At 36.0% G+C, this 19,126-nt stretch overlaps 2 protein-coding genes across 2 annotated transcripts; one reads left to right on the top strand and one right to left on the bottom strand.

Moving 5' to 3' along the window:
- Positions 1 to 1,292: 1,292 nt before the first annotated feature.
- LOC128236788 (BTB/POZ domain-containing protein 17-like) lies at positions 1,293 to 5,848 on the bottom strand. Its single transcript, XM_052951901.1, has 4 exons — positions 5,821 to 5,848; positions 4,158 to 4,398; positions 2,911 to 3,009; positions 1,293 to 2,550 (listed from the first exon to the last, which is right to left on the bottom strand). The coding sequence occupies exons 2-4, from the start codon at positions 4,367 to 4,369 to the stop codon at positions 1,464 to 1,466; spliced, it is 1,398 nt and encodes a 465-aa protein (XP_052807861.1). The 5' UTR covers positions 4,370 to 4,398; positions 5,821 to 5,848; the 3' UTR covers positions 1,293 to 1,463.
- A 995-nt stretch (positions 5,849 to 6,843) lies between these two features.
- Positions 6,844 to 18,538, top strand: LOC128238987 (toll-interacting protein B-like). Its single transcript, XM_052955377.1, has 8 exons — positions 6,844 to 6,959; positions 10,805 to 10,969; positions 11,412 to 11,545; positions 13,159 to 13,207; positions 13,381 to 13,533; positions 14,568 to 14,649; positions 15,938 to 16,002; positions 16,401 to 18,538. The coding sequence occupies exons 1-8, from the start codon at positions 6,912 to 6,914 to the stop codon at positions 16,512 to 16,514; spliced, it is 810 nt and encodes a 269-aa protein (XP_052811337.1). The 5' UTR covers positions 6,844 to 6,911; the 3' UTR covers positions 16,515 to 18,538.
- The last annotated feature ends 588 nt before the right edge of the window (positions 18,539 to 19,126 follow it).

Here is a 19,126-nt window from a genome sequence, read left to right as displayed (position 1 = left end):
TATCGGTTCGACAGTATGTCACTGTTACACATCGGATCAATAGCATGTCAGTGTTACATATCGGATCGATAGTATGTCTGTGTTACATATCGGATCGATAGTATGTCTGTGTTACATATCGGTTCGATAGTATGTCAGTGTTACATACCGGTTCGATAGTATGTCAGTGGTACATACCGGTTGGATAGTATGACAATGTTACATATCGGATATATAGTATGTCAGTGTTACATACCGTAAAATGTATGCCAGTGTTACATATCGGATATATCGTAGGTCAGTGTTACATATCGGTTCGATAGTTTGTCAGTGCTACATATCGGATCGATAGTATGTCTGTGCTACATATTGGATCGATATATAGTATGTCAGTGTTACATATCGGATCGATAGTATGTCAGTGTTACATATTGGATCGATAGTATGTCAGTGTTACATATCGGTTCGACAGTATGTCAGTGCATGTTACATATCGGTTGAATAGTATGTCAGTGTTACATATAGGATCGATTGCATGTCAGTGTTACATATCGGTTCTATAGTATGTCAGTGTTGCATATCGGTTCTATAGTATGTCAGTGTTGCATATCGGTTCGATAGTATGTCAGTGTTACATATCGGTTCCATATTTCGATGTTATATATCTGTTCAATAGTATGTCAGTGTTACCAATGAATTAAACGTTTTTCTTGGTTAAAACAATATTTAGTTTGTAACATTCACAACCTGCAGTAATACAAATGTTTCAGCATACAGTAATCATTTTTTTTTATCATCTACATTTGCAATTATACATGAAAGTACGCAAGTGATATGTGCACAATAAATAAGCACGGTATGCTTACAAAATCAAATAAACTATGCTTGAATTGACATTTAAACAAACTATTACTTTAATTGTAATCGATATTACTACTACACATAAATATTTATTTGAAAAGCATTCAGACGATACAATCGTTACCAAGCACCTTGGTATAGGCTTTGAATTGTCAGTTTGTCCGCTCAGCATACAGTCTTATCCCAAAGTCCTCTAGATCGTTTCAACCGCCCCTAAATTATCGCCCTTGAATCGTCAAATTAACCGATTCTACTCAGCTTAAATATCTCTTGTCGGTGTCTAACTTACATCTTCAACAAGTATGTTCACAACTTTTACGGCATACTCGTATTATTTAAATCTCTTGAGTAATGACCCTTGAATTATAACTTGTGTCTTGTCCACTCTCTAATCTGAAGCATTGGCATACCTCCAATAAACTGATGCAATAAAACAATGACTGAACAATGCCTTTCAAATTGTATGTATTGAAGCAACATATGTTTTGCTAGAAAATATCATTTTATTCATATATTTTTTGTTAAAAAGTTTTATCATAAACATGAATACCAAGCCATTAATTGCACTTGATCCCGTTGCTATAAATGTCTATACTATCTTAAATGTTTTCATTTCTCTCAATTCACTTGGTATTCTCCTCAGGGGGTACAATGTTTTCAACCTTCACAAATATTCTGGCTTCCAGATTACCGTTTATCAGATGCGCCGACTTCTCGTCTTTCAGTTCTTTCAGAGGAAGAAGATTGTCTTCCACAAAAATCGAGTTCTTGGCCGAAAATGTGTGTTTAGTTGAATACGCGAACGAGACGTACCTCGCTCCATTCTTTTCTCCGTAAACAATGAAAGTGAGACTGACAATGACCGATTCTTTCTTCTTGTTCAATATTTGTAATGAAAGTCTCGCGTCGTCAGTTAGTGACCCATACCAACTGAATGTTTTGTAAGCTCCCATTGGCCAAAATTCGACACGAAATTCAGCCTGGTTTTCATTTCTCGCTGTATGGCCGGATGGCACGAATGCAAACGGGACTGTCATTCTCTTTGATATCTTGCTATCCATGTGTTCCACATTCCGGTAACCTTTGATGGTTATGGCCGTGGAGATGCCGTACATATCATCCATGTAGTTACGGAACTTCTCTGTGCTGCACGCGCCCCCCACGTTATCAAGGGCCAGCGAGTGATGCCGGTAGGCGGCATTCAGCTTCCCAGAAAAGGCGGCCGTGTGTTCCTGGTACAGGCGGCTACCCTCAACCGACAGCAGATGCTTTGGAGGAATCATCGTAAAGCGGATGTGAGGAATAACCTCCTGCAAGTCGTCAGCCAACGTACTCTCACGGAGGTCGCTGGTTAACCACTGTTCTACCTTCTCCCAAAGATAAAACTCATCATTCACGATGACTTGATTACTGGAAATGAGGTCCGTTAACTCATCCTGGGACAAATGCATCCAGTCTGTTGTTTTCATAATAATATCTACGTTGGTTAGTATGAAAATGCGGCACTTGTCGATGAGAACAGTATTCATGGTGACTTTGGCGTAGTGGTACCAGGAGAGGGTGCGGTTGGTGTCGGGGGTCTCCACTACGTGCTGTAGCATGTAGTCCACGCACGTCTGTCCCAGGGTCTGGATGCTGTATTTGTCTGCCAACAGCAGAATCGGCAAAACGGTGTCCGTCGTCAATGTAACACTACCCGTGTAGATGTATCTGGTGGAAGGAATAACCGTGTTATGTGTCGATATAAAACACGTGAACATACTTAAAATGAGTTGCCAGTTTCTATTGTTAATAGTTTCGTAGACTTCGATGCATTAACTTAAAAAGAAAACAAACACAGTTAATTGCGGGGCAGAGACCGAATATTTTGTAGACGATATACATGTACATGCGTTTATTTTAGTAAATTGAAAACGTGCACAAGTACGTCACTTACGTTTACAAATCAGTTAGATTTTAAATCATACGATTTTTAGCATCACCCCACTTTTAACACACATCGCCGCTTTACACAATAATTATCGGAAGAAAGCAGGCACTGTGCAACGTTTATGTTTCGTATGTACATACTTGAGAAAATCTGGGAAGACTGGGACACAGGGTGGCTCCTCGGTCAGTTCCACTTCCGATTGGCCTCCCTCCCGCCACCGGCTCTCTCCAAGCATAATACTGCAAGGAAAAGATACAGCGCATACGACTTTCTATGTTGTTCAAAATATGCCGAAATGTGCATTTACACGGAAGACGTTATGCCGCATGTATATTAATTCTCCAGTGTATTTGATAAGTTATTCTTAACCGCAACACAACTAATTAAAATGAAACTTTTATATTTTAACGATAACATTTTGCGTATGTTGACATTGAACATATCATTCATGATAAAGGTAAAGGTATATGGCTATTACAAGATTTATTCAATGTCGCATCGATGAACGTATAACATAAACTCTGCAGCCTTGAACTTTTATTTGACAGACATAAGTGTATTGTTTCTTTTAATCTGATAGGTACATGGCATTAAGGACCATTTACAATTCCTGGCAAATAACCAAAACTATCATCAACGGGGCCCGAGTGGGGTTCGAAACCGGGACTTGATCTGTTCTACTATTCGATACTCTAACCAAGCTGCCATCGCCACCGATAACCGGAATATTTTTATCATGAACTCATTTGTAGGCTTTTAGAATACATGGAATAACTGACATTTTGGCGGCTTAAGATCCATGGCGTATAGTTAAGAAGAGATGTTGGTAGCCAGAGGTCATTTAATGTTTGTCATGGTGGTAATTTAAGCTTACAGCCAACACGTACCTCTTCCAAGTTTGAGGATAGTAGATATAGACCTACAAAGTTTGAAAACCGTTGGCCAAAGCTTTCTCTCTGTAATAAGTGAGTAAGCTTTATTGCTTTCAAGGTCACCACAGCCATGTTTAACCACTGATCCGTCAAAGTAGATGTCATCTGGTGGTCACGACCAACCTCAATACAAAGTTTGTAGACATGGCCCCAATTTCTCAAACGTTCTTAAGGATAACTTACTTAAATATCTTATTTCATTCAGCAAAATTACTAACTTAAATATAATGTTGTAAAAGAAACAAATAGTTTATCTTTTCATCTACAAAAGTTCCTTTAAACCTCAAAACTACTCAAAAAAGAGAATTTATACATTTGTAAATACCCAATCAAAAAAAAGAATGCTGAGCTTGATCTTGTTATAACTTAAGATGTTTCGAGAAATTGGGGCCTAAGCCTAAGGTCTTCGAATGGGGGTGGGGGTCGGGGGTAATAAAGCTGTAGCCGGTACTCACCTGAATACGTCACTACTGACGATCAGCATGAACTTGTGTGCATGGTAACGATCATCTCCGACCCGCAGAACGATATCACTGAGACGCTCATTGTTGTACAAGGCAGCAAAGCGCTCCGTGAACGTGGCGTCGTTCTTCCTTATTTCCCGAGTTGGGTTCGAGTCCTCCGGGCGCTTGTCATCGCATTGGCCACCCGGCTCGGCGGTAGCCATTCCAAAACGTCTCTTAAAAGATGATCGCCCTGAAAGCAGTTAAAATGTTTCAAGCCAGTCTAAAACGATTATGTCATTATCTAAATCCGCTTCCAGGTCCATACAGATAGCGAACCTTTCTACGGTTGTAATCGGGGCGGATATTTTTAGAACCATATGATAAAGATACAGATAAATTTCCAATCATGGGTAATGTTATATGACATGTTAATCACAGTTTACATAATGCAAAAAAAAATTGAAACAAAAAGGTTACCTATTTAGTAAATGTAAATAAGGCTTCATTTTGATTTTTAAACACAAATAACATAAACTCATTTAGAATATTAATCATGATAAATCCTATGCGAAACTTTTATGTTAATATCCGATTAAATATAAGTGAAAAAAGGTTAACTTATATACTAGCTCCAATTAGAAATAGTTCCCATAGCTGATTTAGGATCACATTGCGTGAACACGTATTTTGATGGAATCATGTCCATCACAGTTCCAGATAACATTGACCCTGCCCTTCCGCCATACGGTAGGTAAACATTTCAACTTTTGAAAACCACATCTCATATATTAGCTCGTCTATGTTTCGTAGAACAATGTCGAAGTATTGCCATAGAATATTGGTCATAACTCAAACCCTATTCAAAAGTATAAGAGGATGAAAACTAGTCACTATTGTTGTTTTGGTATAATTTGTGTAATATTTCCTTTTGAAGATTCCTGAGATTTCAAGGAAATACTCTTGATGAAAATCACGATGAACGATTTTTTTTATTTAAAGTTTCAGAATATAGCTAAGTAATTAGAATATGTGAATTGATAAGAACCTTAATTTGTAATGCTTATTTTTTTCGAGAAATGGGCAATGCTCTACGGAAGATACATGCTCTACGGAAGATACATGTCTGCTTTCAAGCTGCCGAGTGAGTGATTGTACTAAAATATACATGTCAAACTACTTTTTTCAAATTTTGAAGTTACTTGCGTCTTTTTTAAGTAGATCTACAAGGTATATTCACGACATGGTTGCTTTAAGTTGTCGCGTTTATTCTGCGGCATGAAAATAATATACATGTATGTACATGTACGGGAACCCGAGGGTAATAGAAGATCGAGTACCCGAGTCCTAAATTTCAACCAGTCCATGCATTCGTCTTGATTGTACGTAGTTCACATAAACAGCCGTTTCAGAATTTTTGACGATTTTAGTGTTAAGGGGAACATAATAAATGTCAAAATGTTAAAAAAGTTCCCTTTAGCGCAGTATTGTGGCTAGGTTGAACGTGGCCTGAGTCATGTTTATAATAATTAGTCAGCAGATACTGTATAATTATGATACCGCTATTCCACAACTGTAACTTTATCATATAAGCATATATATTAATGAGATTGATCATCTAATATACGCGTGTATCAACAACAAAAGGAAACAATAACAACAAGTGAATGATTACCTGTCAAACGACAGGCTTTCAATACCGAATAAATTAATTCAAGGGAGAAAACCATTTTAATTATAAGGTTACATGTAACCTTTTTCACATATTGGCTGGTGTCCTGTTACCCTAGTCAGGCTAGTGCGAGTTAATATTTTTTCATGCTATATTCTGTATTTCTCTGTCCGTCGATTACATTATTATGTTTATGAATATTGATTTCAGTACCTAGCTGCTATTCATTGTAAGTATCGAATGTTGGGTCCTTAATTACATTTGTAGTTAACGGTTGAAGTTGGCTTCTGTCCCTAAACGATAACAAGTGTGTAGTTCCAGTTACGAATGTTTTAAAATCTTTATATTCTACGTTTGTGCGACGCCTTCAATGAACATGTATGAGATCATTCTTACCTTGTGCAAACTGTCGAGAAACGTAACTCATATCAGGGATTTAAGATAAGGATAGTGAAATATTTAAAGACAGGCATGTTCACGGTCAGTTAACAAGAAACTTCGACCGCTTCAGTCATTGGGTTACCACGGAGTTGACGTTATATTTGAACGGACGTCATGACGTCACCGTATTTTTCAAAGCGTAAGCTATACATCTTTAAAACACGTGCATACATATATGCACAGCAATATACCGTGATAGCGATATTTCAAGTCAATATCTGTTTATATAGTACTGGTGTGTCCTCTCAGTCTGTGATCCACAAAGGACATAATTAAGAGAATATCCCCCCCCTTATACTCGTACGTGTGTAGTAGTATGTAACGGCCCCGTGTTGGAGCAAAATACCAGTAATTTACAGTATGTAAAAGACAGTCGAAAAGTTTGCTTAATATAACATTTATATCAGATACCCTTTTAGCTCTGAAGTCAGCATGCATGACCATCTTGTGTATTTTACGCAGATCAGTGTAAGTGTGGATCGGATAAGATACCCGAACCTAAGATACCACACTATGGAACAATAGTATATTAGTGGTGTGTAGCCTTAATCAACTATAAGAGTTACTCCCCTTTCAGGAAGTTAGAAGCATTTGACAAAACTGGGTCATTAGTCATTTTGTTTGTTGTCTCTGTATTTTCTGAACGAATAGTCATGTCCTCCACTAATAACTCAACTGCGGTTAATGACCGTCGAAGTCAGGTACTGATTTTCTCACAATTACCCTATCTTCTTTGAATCAGTTGGTAACAATAAGTGAATAAGACAATAACACTTCAAATATTGATCATCACTCTTAATTACATTGTTTTATCCTACCTTTAATCATATGACAAACTTCAACATGTCCTCAAACACTGAAAAAAATACTTCGCAAGGCAAACATTTGTACACAGTCAGTTCAGATACATCTGGCATTATGCATATTATGGCATGATATATGGCACATTGCTAATAATTAAATCAATACAGATAAAAAAACACAAAAAGGCCTAGATCAACAGACAATGGGATGCAGATTGGTGAAATATTTGGGCCCTATCAGCAGACCATATAGCCCACATCAGTGGACCATTATGGTTGACAGTTCAAATCCGAACAGGATGCAAATCCGAACACCTGTTAAAACATGTGTAACGTGCGAGACCAACAAACACCAACATATCCCTTCAGAGAAAAGCATGTTCGACCCTGAAGGGGTCCACTGATCTTTATATACACTAAATTCTCTATCCACACAGAACCTGGGCTTTGCTAATTTGCATATTACCAATCAAGTAAACATACGTTCTATGAACACACATCTGCCGCCTACAACGGACCATTACATTACTTTCCCCTCCGAGAAGACTCGTCCCAAGTCTTGGTCTGGGAATCTTACGGGTAAAGCAACTCCATTCCGGCAGTTGTCATTATCCCACCGCTGCCACCATTAGTAACGTGCGACGCCAAACAAACACCAACTGATCCCTTCAGAGAAAAGCATGCTTGACCCTGAAGGGGTCCACTGGTCTTTATATACACTAAATTCTCTATCCACACAGAACCTGGGCTTTGCTAATTTGCATGTTAACAACCAAGTACTTCCGTCTATAACGGATTGTTATGAACGCACATCCGCCGCCTACAGCGGATTGTTACACACACGTTTGTTTACGATAATCAATAACTGGATGATCTTATCAACTAGATCAATACAGATCCTTGACTTAGCAACACTATCGAAGTTTCATCTTGTGTCTTGGAGTATTTTTCAATGTTCTAATACGCTAAGAGATAAAAATGTAACATATGGGGAATTGATGTCAAAAGGCACATGTGCATCTTTGAGGCCTCGCAGATATGTAGACCTACATTTAAGATATTTATGATAGAAAACATCATATAACTTGACAGCTAAGTGTTTAATTAAGATAGTATACTTAATAATCATAATTCCATGTACACATATTTTTTCGCAAGTTGACTTTTGGCAGGTGTTTACCAATCAAGTTTGAAGTTATTTTGTTTTCAATTTGTCTTCAATCCAATTTAAACTTAATTAAAGCACTCATCTGTTTCTGAATCCTTCAGAATTAGCAAAACATTTTAGAATGGTGTATTATCTTAGAAAAAAACAATACTTGTTTATAATAAATGTTCGGTATTAGTGCACTCCAAAGCATTAATTGAAGGGTGAATTACTGTCCATAATAAGAATGATTTTGAGCTTATTTAACACAGATGAAACATTAAGTCCTATGATAATTGAAAATATCGTATGTTTTTTCTCTGTATCTGATGTACCGTGTTTTGTATTGATATTGCTGTTGTATATACATATTAATAAAAAAGAAAGAAAAAAAGAGAGCGATTTTGCCCAATGGAAAGAATTTTGATAACTTTCTGAACTTGTACTTTGACAGATGTTGACACATTAACCAAAGATGCTACATACAAAATTTTAGCTTTCAGCCTTTCTACAACAAAAACTTGGCAAGATAATTGTACAAAAACCATAAAAGTGTTCAGATTTGTGACCTTAGCCAGTACAGACAAGATCAGCATAGTATACAGCCATATGGCCCAGATAAACACCCACGTAGATTTAGAGATAAGATATATTTACACAATCAATACATCAGTCCATAATATCATTTACTATTTTATTATTTCTTTATTCTGTCAATACACCTTTTAGTCAAATTAAGTTTTCACTCATCTATTTAATTAATTAATCATACCCCTTTAAAGAAGAGGGGCTGTATAATTGCTTTGCACATGTTGGCTCTCAAACTTGACATGGATGTTGTGGGTGTGGTCATCAGGACAAAGGTCAAGGTCACAGTGACCTTGAACATGGAAATCTTTTCCGAGTGATAACTATTGGTAGACAATACCTAGGTCTATGGCCCTCAAACTCGACATGGAAGTTAAGCATGGCCAGCAGATGACCCCTATCGATTGTGGGGCCATCATGTCAAAGGTCAAAGTCACTTTTTGTTTTTGTTTTAATGTGTATATAAGTTACACTCAGCTAACCAGTCTTAGTCATCCTTCTAGACAAGTTTGTTATTTTAGATATAGTGACTATTATTATATTAACCAACATAATTATTTTGCTAAAATGTTGCAAGCATTTGATTTCCGGTATTGTCATATTACTTATATTTCTTTTATAACTGAAATTGCTCATTCAAATTTACGTCGGATGTACTTGCTGCCAGAGGGAAAATCAGTCATCGTCTCAACATGTTGTAGGACTTTACCTACTTTTCATAAACTTTGACTGAAAATTAATCATAATCTTTAAACTGCCTCAAAGTAACAAATCAGCTGGAATATGCATACAGTCAAAACTCAACTTGATATTTAATGGCTCGATATCCTCGTTGGCTAGAACCAGATTAAAAGGACCGATTTATTTTTCCTCTTAGTATATTCATATAAAATTTGATCGGATTGCTCGATATCTTGGGGGTCGATATAGAGCCATCGGGTTTTGACTGTATTTGATTAATTGTCCAAAAAATCTTGAGAACATGGCACTCAGAGGGGTATAATGTTCGTCAAACATCTCTTATACTTATTGATTCAGTTAGAAAATATGTCAGTTTAATCAGATGGTAATTTCATCATGCCAGTTTTTGTTTTACGCAGTATATGTGATTTCATCAAGTCAGTTTTGGTTTTACACATTTAATAAAAAAAGATTATCAAATGGAATCATTCACTTACTTGGTCGGTCGGTCAGTCAGTCAGTCTAGTTAAAGGTGAATCTCATGATTATGAATATCACAGACGAGGACCCCATAGTCCACTGATCTGGGCTGTTTCAGATCAGCTGATTTGGAATGTATTAAACCGACGAATCTGGGCCGTAAAGGTAAGGTCCACTAGTCTTGCCTGTAGAGTCATTATTCAGGGCCATATGGTAAACTGATCTGCAACTCAACTTATAATTTGGGCGGTATCAACAGTACACCACCAGACAGTGTGTGTATACCACGTGATAAATTACGTCACAAATGCTACGTCGGAAGGCAACAATTTGCTTTGAATGATGACTTAAAACAAAGATGACTTTTCTTTTTCTTCACCATTTAAATGAAACAAAAGGCAGTCTATGCCGCTTCAAGAGCCCTGCCTTTGTTTTATATCCGGAGTTTAATTTTGATTAGTTTCCTCAAACACTTCGACCAACCTCATTTCAAAATAATGTTTTTACTGTGCTCAATCAGGCGATGGTTTTGTGAAAGGTTTGTCGAAAAGTTTTAAGAAACAAAACTCTCAATCAAACTCTAGTGAAAGACCGAAGACAGGTCTATGTAAAGGGCATAGACTGTGCCATGTCCCATTGAATATGTTTAATAAATACTTAAATTATCTTTGTTTAAAGTCTTAATTTGAAGCAAAATATTGCATTCCGATTTAGCATTAATGATGTTATTTATCATGTGTTAGACACATACTGCATCAGTTCATAAGCTTATCTCACACAACTTATCTGTTGTGCAGTTGCTACCTTGCTGATTCAGAAATCTAATGTTGTCTGTTTCTCATCTTAGGTGATGGTTGGAGAGCTTCCAACTGACTTTTTGCGAATAAACGGCACACCCCAGCAGCAGCAGGCATATGCGGACGAGAGAGTGGCTCGTGTCCTACAGGCCCAGCAGAGCTACATGCCGATACCCGCCAATGTCAAGGGCAGGCTTAACATCAGCATTGTGCAGGTGAGTTAGTATTTATTCAAGAAACGCTTTCATGCATCCCAGCAAACATGCCAAATCCATGCTTATCCATTGGATAGTTTCTTAATACACCGGTAATTGGTACATCCAGAAAACATTGGTTAAAAGGCAGAATATCAGTTATAGCTAAACTAAAAAAAAAAAAAAAAAAGATCAGAAGCAAACTTGTGTTAGAAGTGGTGGATAAAATCATTAATATGTTAATTGTTGAAGCACTCCTGTTTTATGAAATCATATTTAAATTATTATTTGTTGTCACATCACCTATCAAACAATGCATGTATGACTAAATTGAATTATTGATTGCTCACAAGTTATCTTGTAACAGGAGGTCTATACCAATACAAATGGTTAACTCCTGGTAAGTCATACTGGACTATTCACTATAAAAACAAACACTATTAGTTTCTTTTTGAAATTTAAGGCAAAGCTGAATAAGAACTACGGTTTGACGCGGATGGACCCTTACTGCAGGATTCGTGTTGGCCATGCTGTTTTTGAGACTCCCACATCCTATAACGGAGGCAAGAATCCCCAGTGGTGCAAAGATATGCAGTGGTAAGTGGAAAGATATGCAGTGGTTAGTGCAAAGATTTGCAGTGGTAGGTGCAAAGATATGCAGTGGTAAGTGGAAAGATATGCAGTGTAAGGTACAAAGATATGCAGTGGTTAGTGCAAAGATATGCAGTGGTAAGTGGAAGGATATGCAGTGTTAGGTGCAAAGATATGCAGTGGTAGGTGCAAAGATCTGCAGTGGTTAGTGCAAATATATGCAGTGTTAGGTGCAAAGATCTGCAGTGGTAGGTGCAAAGATATTGAGTGGTAGGTGCAACGATATGCAGTGGTCGTTGAAAAGATATGAAGTGGTAGGTGCAAAGATATGCAGTGGTTAGTGCAAAGATATGCAGTGTTAGGTGCAAAGATGTGCAGTGTTTGGTGCAAAGATATGCAGTGGTCGGTGCAAAGATATGCATTGGTAGGTGCAAAGATATGCAGTGGTCAGTGCAAAGATATGCAGTGGTAGGTGCAATGATATGCAGTGGTTAGTGCAAAGATATGCAGTGGTAGGTGCAAATATATGTATTGGTATGTGCAAAGATATGTACTGCCTGGTATGTGCAAAGATATGTACTGCCTGGTATGTGCAAAGATAGGAACTGCTTAGTATGTGCAAAGAAATGTATTGCCTGGCATTGGCAAATATAGGTACTGCCTGGTATGTGCAAAGATATGTACTGCCTGGTATGTGCAAAGATATGCATTGTTAGGTGCAAAGATAAGAATTGGTAGGTCACTGAAGTTGCAAACATATGGAGCCAACGCTGCAAAGATATGCACTTGTAGTTGCTAAGATATGGAGCTGTAGGTGCATAGATATGCACTTGTAGTTGCTAAGATATGACACCAATGCTGCAAAGATATACACTTTTAGTTGCTAAGATATGACACCAATGCTGCAAAGATATGCACTTGTAGTTGCTAAGATATGACGCCAATGCTGCAAAGATATGCACTTGTAGTTGCTAAGATATGGAGTCGAAGCTGCAAAGATATGCACTTGTAGTTGCTAAGATATGGAGCCGTAGGTGCAAAGATATGCACTTGTAGTTGCTAAGATATGGAGCCGACCCTGCAAAGTTATGCACTTGTAGTTGCTAAGATATGGAGCTGAAGCTGCAAAGATATGCACTTGTAGTTGCAAAGATATGGAGCCGTATGTGCAAAGGTATGCACTTGTAGTTGCTAAGATATGGAGCCGACCCTGCAAAGATAGTTACCTAGATATGAAGCCGACCCTGCAAAGATATGCACTTGTAGTTGCTAAGATATGGAGCTGTAGGTGCAAAGATTTGCACTAGCAGGTAAAAAGTATATTGTTGAAAAAATGTCACTGCAAACATATATCAGTTTTATCTGAATTAATTAAGTAAGATTGTGAACACACCTTTAAGCTGATATAAATCACGCATTTATCTGTTTGTCTGTAGAAATCTGACAGAATCGGTGTCCTTTATCGAGAGGCGAAGAGAAAGTGCACCTGGTAGGTGTCAAACATACCACCTATTGGTTAAGTTATAGACACCTGTAGCACTTGTTAGATTATTAAAGGAATTTCTAATTGAATTACTTCATTTGTTTTATCCTTATAGTTCTGACATTTTGTGTTCTAGTTTGCTTCCACATGGCGTAGACAACATGTACGTTGAAATCTTCGATGAGGCAAGTACATGTATATTGATTTAGTATTATTTCAATGTTCTTCTGATTATGCAAACTGATCTTTTATTCATCCAATGTAATTTTGCGAATATTCAATATGATATCTTTATATAAGAAAAGAGGTGATGAGAGGAGGTGATAAAATGGTTATTTGATTGTCTCTACTTTTGTAGAAATCATTCACCACTGATGACCGTGTTGCGTGGACGTATATTACCTTTCCTGCTGCAGCTCTGAATGGGGAGACAGTAGATCAGTGGTTCCCTCTCAGCGGCAAACAGGGAGACGAGAAAGAGGGAACCCTCAACCTCATACTTACATTTACAGTAGGTGTTGTGGGTCGTTACAAGTTTTTTTTGTATATTGACATACATATTTCATTTAGTATGGGCAAGAGGAATGTCAATACAATGTACTGTGAATAAAGCATTGACACTAGAATTAATACTGTTGTATGGAGTTCTATCTTATTTCAAAAGTTTGTCACAGGTTAAGTAAATTAAGTCCTGAGCTGTTTTCTAATTTATTACTTACATACATTTATATACAGTGTTTTGAAGTTGTACATGTACGTGTAGATTAATTTAATATTTTTCTCATATCTTCATTAAATGACACCGAATACAGACTTGAGAATATTTCATATCAGCTTTCAGTGGTTGAGCTAAAATAAATCAGTAATATAAACTTATAAACAAGAACTAATATTGCATTTTTTTAGGAATTTAGCTTATGTCTGACTTGAGTTGTTATTTAATACAAACATTGATGAAACAAGTTTAAGAAAAGTTACAAAGCTGGCTAGCCTTTGCAAGGTTTATGACTTGTCCATAACAAGTTTTATACAATTTTGTATTAAATGGCAACAAATGTAAGATTTTTTCGATCATATGACACCATCTTTGCCAAAAAGTTTTTATTCATATTTAGTAAAAAGTTGAGTGCTTGATAAGTAAGGAAAAATGGCATCTATGTAACTGTATAACCCTGGAATCAACAAACATCATGTGATTAACGTAGATACAAATTCAAAAGATATTTACAATAAACCTTATCTCAAGACGAACCTTATAAGTGATTTCATTCTTTGCATTGTTTCTATGATGTGCTTCATGATTTCTTTATATGCAATGTTAACTATTAGTACAAGTGTTGTTGTTAAATAAGTAATGATCCAATTACTGGATTATAATCAATTGATCTATTGGAAAACATTAAATAGGAAATTATTGTTTTCAAATGAATAGGACGTTTTATGTTTATCAGTAAAACATGGAAAATGATAATTTATATAGTAAAATAATCTTTTTGATAGGCATAAAAAATATATTTCATAAAATTATTAATTGATTGTTTCCAGCCTGTGCAAGACCTACCTCAGATGATGCCACCAGTGGGAGTTCCAACCGTCATGTATCCCAACTCCTATGTTGTGCCACAAGGTGCGAATATACACAGACCTTCTTTTCTAAAATCTATCTTTATTTTGTAACAGGTCATTTTGTCCCTCTAAAAGTTACATTGAATCACTGTGTATAAGACGCTATCATCGATGGGACACAGGCAAATAAATACGAGAACAATCAGGAGAAAAAACTTAAAACCACTAATAGCATAGATAGGATGCAGTGAAAAAACCTCAAAATCGTCAGCCACCATACTTGTTTTGACAAATTATATTTTAAATGGCAAAAGTTATTAAATAGTACTGCACGTGTAAAATATTTTAGAATAACCATGGTACAAGGGGTACCCAGCACATGAATAGTAAATTGCAATACTGTATTAAGTAATCAATAAACAACAATTTCATTCTATCATCCCGATATTGCTCTGCTAGAACCCCTCAAATTATTTAGTACCGGTACTGTTTTAAATTTTTGAGCTCATTTCACCCTAAGATTTAACTGTTTTCAGCTGATTAAAACAATGTTGAAAAAAAACCTTGTACACAATAGTAAATTTATTGTCTCCTCTGTATATACGTCACTTATTAAAGGTATTTTCATTTAGGAAACATACATGAACATTGCTCTCTGTCTATAAATAAGATTTGAAGCTTAATATTTGTGATGACATGAACCTTTGTGGCCACTATAATACATATGATTATGTATAGCACTTTCTGCTAAAATATCTTTGAGTTATTTCCCTTTGCAACTGAGAAAAAAAACAGACACATTTTTGGTTTCACATTGCTTTGATTATCTCCCAAATCACCTTAAGCCTGACTGTTTTTGAGGCCAAAAGTTGGGATATTGTCAAAGCCTTCGTCTCTCCATTGGGTCATCATCCGGCAGAAACAACCTTGGCCTTGGCCATAAGAAAGAATTGTTAAAGATGTTCATATGAAACTTGTTACACAAATGAAACACATGTTACCAATAACTATTTACCAAAACCCATAATTCTGGCTCTAATAATAGTTTCTGTTGATTGACTGATAATATATATATATAATGATAATATGCACTAGTGTTTTGCGTCTGTTTTCTGTGTTCTTGTTTTACTGTACTCAATGTTGTCACTTATATAAATATAATTATGTACAGGTTCTAAGTAAGTCATCAAGATTTGTCATGGTATGTATGTTCTTACTGGCTTCGAATGTTATGTGTTTTCAGACATCAGGTCTGACATTTATAACGATTAAGGGTGGTCATTATTGAGAGATTGAAATGATAAGAAGTATGAGTTTTATTCTAAATGATGGTATACTTGTGGTTTTAGGTTACCCACCCATGATGCCTGCCCAGCCGCAGGGCCCAGGGTACACAGAGGAAAATTTTAAGCAGGTAAAAAAGCAGCTATTGTTGTTTCCGAGGTTAGAAATGTCCGCCTCTGTCCTCAGGCTGCATGTATGTCCTCGGACTGTATTCAATAACCTTAGAATACACATACCCATATTTTTAAATTAGAAACCAAGTCTTTGATTTAACTGTGCAAATAACCAGCCAATGGACTAAATGGAATCACTGAGGCATGTTTTAGGACAAGGATTCATTTTTTTTTTAATATGGCCCCTGGTCTAACGATTGTGTCCCAGCATACCCATTGGTTTATAGTAACTTCAGCCTCTGCAATTCCTAGTTACATTGAGTTTGATAAACATGTACAGTGTACCTTAAAATAATTTATTATAACACAAAAGCTCTCCTGATATTCTTAATATCTCTTTTCATAATTATTTAAGGTGAAGGACATGTTCCCCAACATGGAAGATGACATCATACGCTCAGTTTTTGCTGCCAACAACGGCAACGAAGACGCCACTATAAACGCCTTATTACAGATGAGCGCTGACTGATGCCTTGGAGAGTTGGGATAGGGTGGGGCGGGAGGTGTTTTGATTGGATTCCGGTTCAATCTGTGTCTGTGTTGTTGTTATATGAAAGAGGATATTGTTTCGATTGTGATGATTCTTGTTACTTCTTTTATTCTTTATTTATTTGTTTGCTTGAGCAGAGAACCATATTTTTCTTCTACATCTTTGTTAAAATGGACTAGCATTGAAATAGATGTTTAGACAATTATTTGTGTTCACACGCCTGTCTATGTTTTGCCCCATGGGCGATGGCTGACCGACCGACTCCACAAACTTCACATTTTGTCGTCTAAATCAGGCCTTTAAAGTACCTAACTTTCAGAGGTGATCCGCACATTAAAATGTCGTTAGCTTTAATGCAAGATCTCAATATCTGCTTCTATTTCTTTATGCAGTTATTCACTTCTTTCACCAGGGTGACAAAATATTGAATTAATACTGATGTAAGCAATGCCCTACTAGTATCGGTGTTTCCCAGTTTTATAAGGTATTGATGAATAAATATTTGTTTAATATTATAAAGCCTGTGATACAGTAACTTACATCTCGGATAAACTACAGAAGGTGCTTGTATTAACCAATTCCATGCTGTTTTTCAAATATGCAGTTATTGAGTTATTGCATAAGGACGACAATTTTAATATCTTTTTTTAAAATCTGGCCAAGTCTATTTCCTGGGTTGGGCAACACATAGATAAGTGTATTACATTTGCATTCTAGCTGATTCATGACATTGTATGAAGATATACTTCCATTACTAGATTATTTTACAGCCATTTGAGGTCATTGCACAAACTTTACAAGAATAATCCACATTGGATTAAATTATTAGAATATCCAATAGTGAATGTGATATATTTTATATTATATTTCAATTAAACTGCTTTAACTCTTTAAGTTATTTCTTTTGAAATTGTCAGTATTGGTTCTACAATTTCATATGTACTGAACTTTTGAATATTTATCTCCAAGGCCTCCATATTCTTATTTCATGGCTTAAATTATACGCCATGCTTTTATTATATTCTGTATATTGTGTTATTTGCAAAAAGACAGTAATGAAATGACTTGCTTTATCATTTAAAGGGGCTGTACTCTGTATGATGAAATAGCGGAAAAAAAAGAAAATTGTCGAAAACTGACATAAACTTGGTATCGATGTGTACAATGCATTGTAACTTACTAACTAAAGTACCACATAAGTTACAATTAATTTATTTTTCGCAGTTTTTTCGTCTTTTTCCATTTAAAAAGATGAGTAGGTATGTCTACCTAGTAGAATTCATTCCTTTTGCGTGATTGGCTAGTCGATGTTATCACGTGATATTACCAAGTTAGGTTTATAGCTTAAATATTCCAACTGTTTATGGTAAGCCTTCGTAGCACAGTGGATACATTACTGGACTGCAATTTTGGCGACACCGGTTCGAACCCGCTATCCGACTCTATTTATTTTACATTTCGGTATTTTTTTGCAATTTTGATATCCAAAAATAAAACATTTTATTAAATAATTGTCCCGAGATTTGTTTCAGAAAAAACTTTTTTTGGTGCCAATCTGGTTATAGACCCTTTAAGGTTAAACTATCAGATAGTCTGTTTTATTCATGATTAGCGAATTGTTTCATCACATTTAAACCAGTTGTTACTTCACTGCTGAACTATTTTCAAGACTTGACAGGCAGAAATAGATAAAGGGAATGTCATCATGATAGTTGTAATCTTCCATTTTTTCATTATCATCAATTTGGTTTGAAGATCCCTTGTTAATTAAAGCTTGTTATATAAACTTTATGGTGATTTTTAAGTCAAACATAACCAGGTATATTACACATTGATTTACAGATGTGATAAATAGAAATAGGATTTCAATATTCTTTGATTTAAATGTTTCCTATATTTACAAGTACCTTTTAAAGGTAAAGGTGTATACCTGACCTGCGGTTTGTGTTAAATGAACTTGATCTTGTATAAACTAACTTACAATTATAAAATGTTTATTGTAATATTTTGTTTTTCTTTCTTTCTGGGTTTCAGGTCTTCGCCAGTAGTTTAAAAAGTCCATTTTGTTTGAAACTGCCATTATACCTTTTCACGGGTTTTGAGAAAAACTATAAACCACCGAGTTGTGACAGATAAGACATTTCAATATAGCCCCAGTGTTGTATTAAACTTGAGCTACTATTTTAACAACTTTTCTTCAAGTAGTGTATGTATATTTTGTCATCACAGAATATTTACTGTATTATATTCTACTAAATCCGGAGTGGGTAGAAGATCTAAATAAGCGTGACGCTGTTCTAGTTGTAATATCGTCAACTGTGATACCTTGGTGAAAGGTTTTACATTGAATTTCTTTTGTCCTGAAGAAAATAAAAACACACGATTTGTAAATAGTTTGGTATCTAAGGTTTATTGGCAAAAAACACAAGGTTCTTTTCAAAAGTAGTAGTTTGATACTGACGACATGCTATTATTAGAATGGTTTACACAAATCCGCTTTAAAATTCTACTATTTATTGAGGTGGACTTTGTCCATATCATTATGTTCGTATTATCTGGGACCAATAATCCTACTCCAAGGTATTATCAAT

This window comes from Mya arenaria, chromosome 6 (genome assembly GCF_026914265.1).
Source record: "Mya arenaria isolate MELC-2E11 chromosome 6, ASM2691426v1".
Lineage (NCBI taxonomy): Eukaryota > Metazoa > Mollusca > Bivalvia > Myida > Myidae > Mya > Mya arenaria.
The sequence above is the reverse complement of the archived record's forward strand: the minus strand, read 5'-3'. Positions and strand labels throughout refer to the sequence as shown.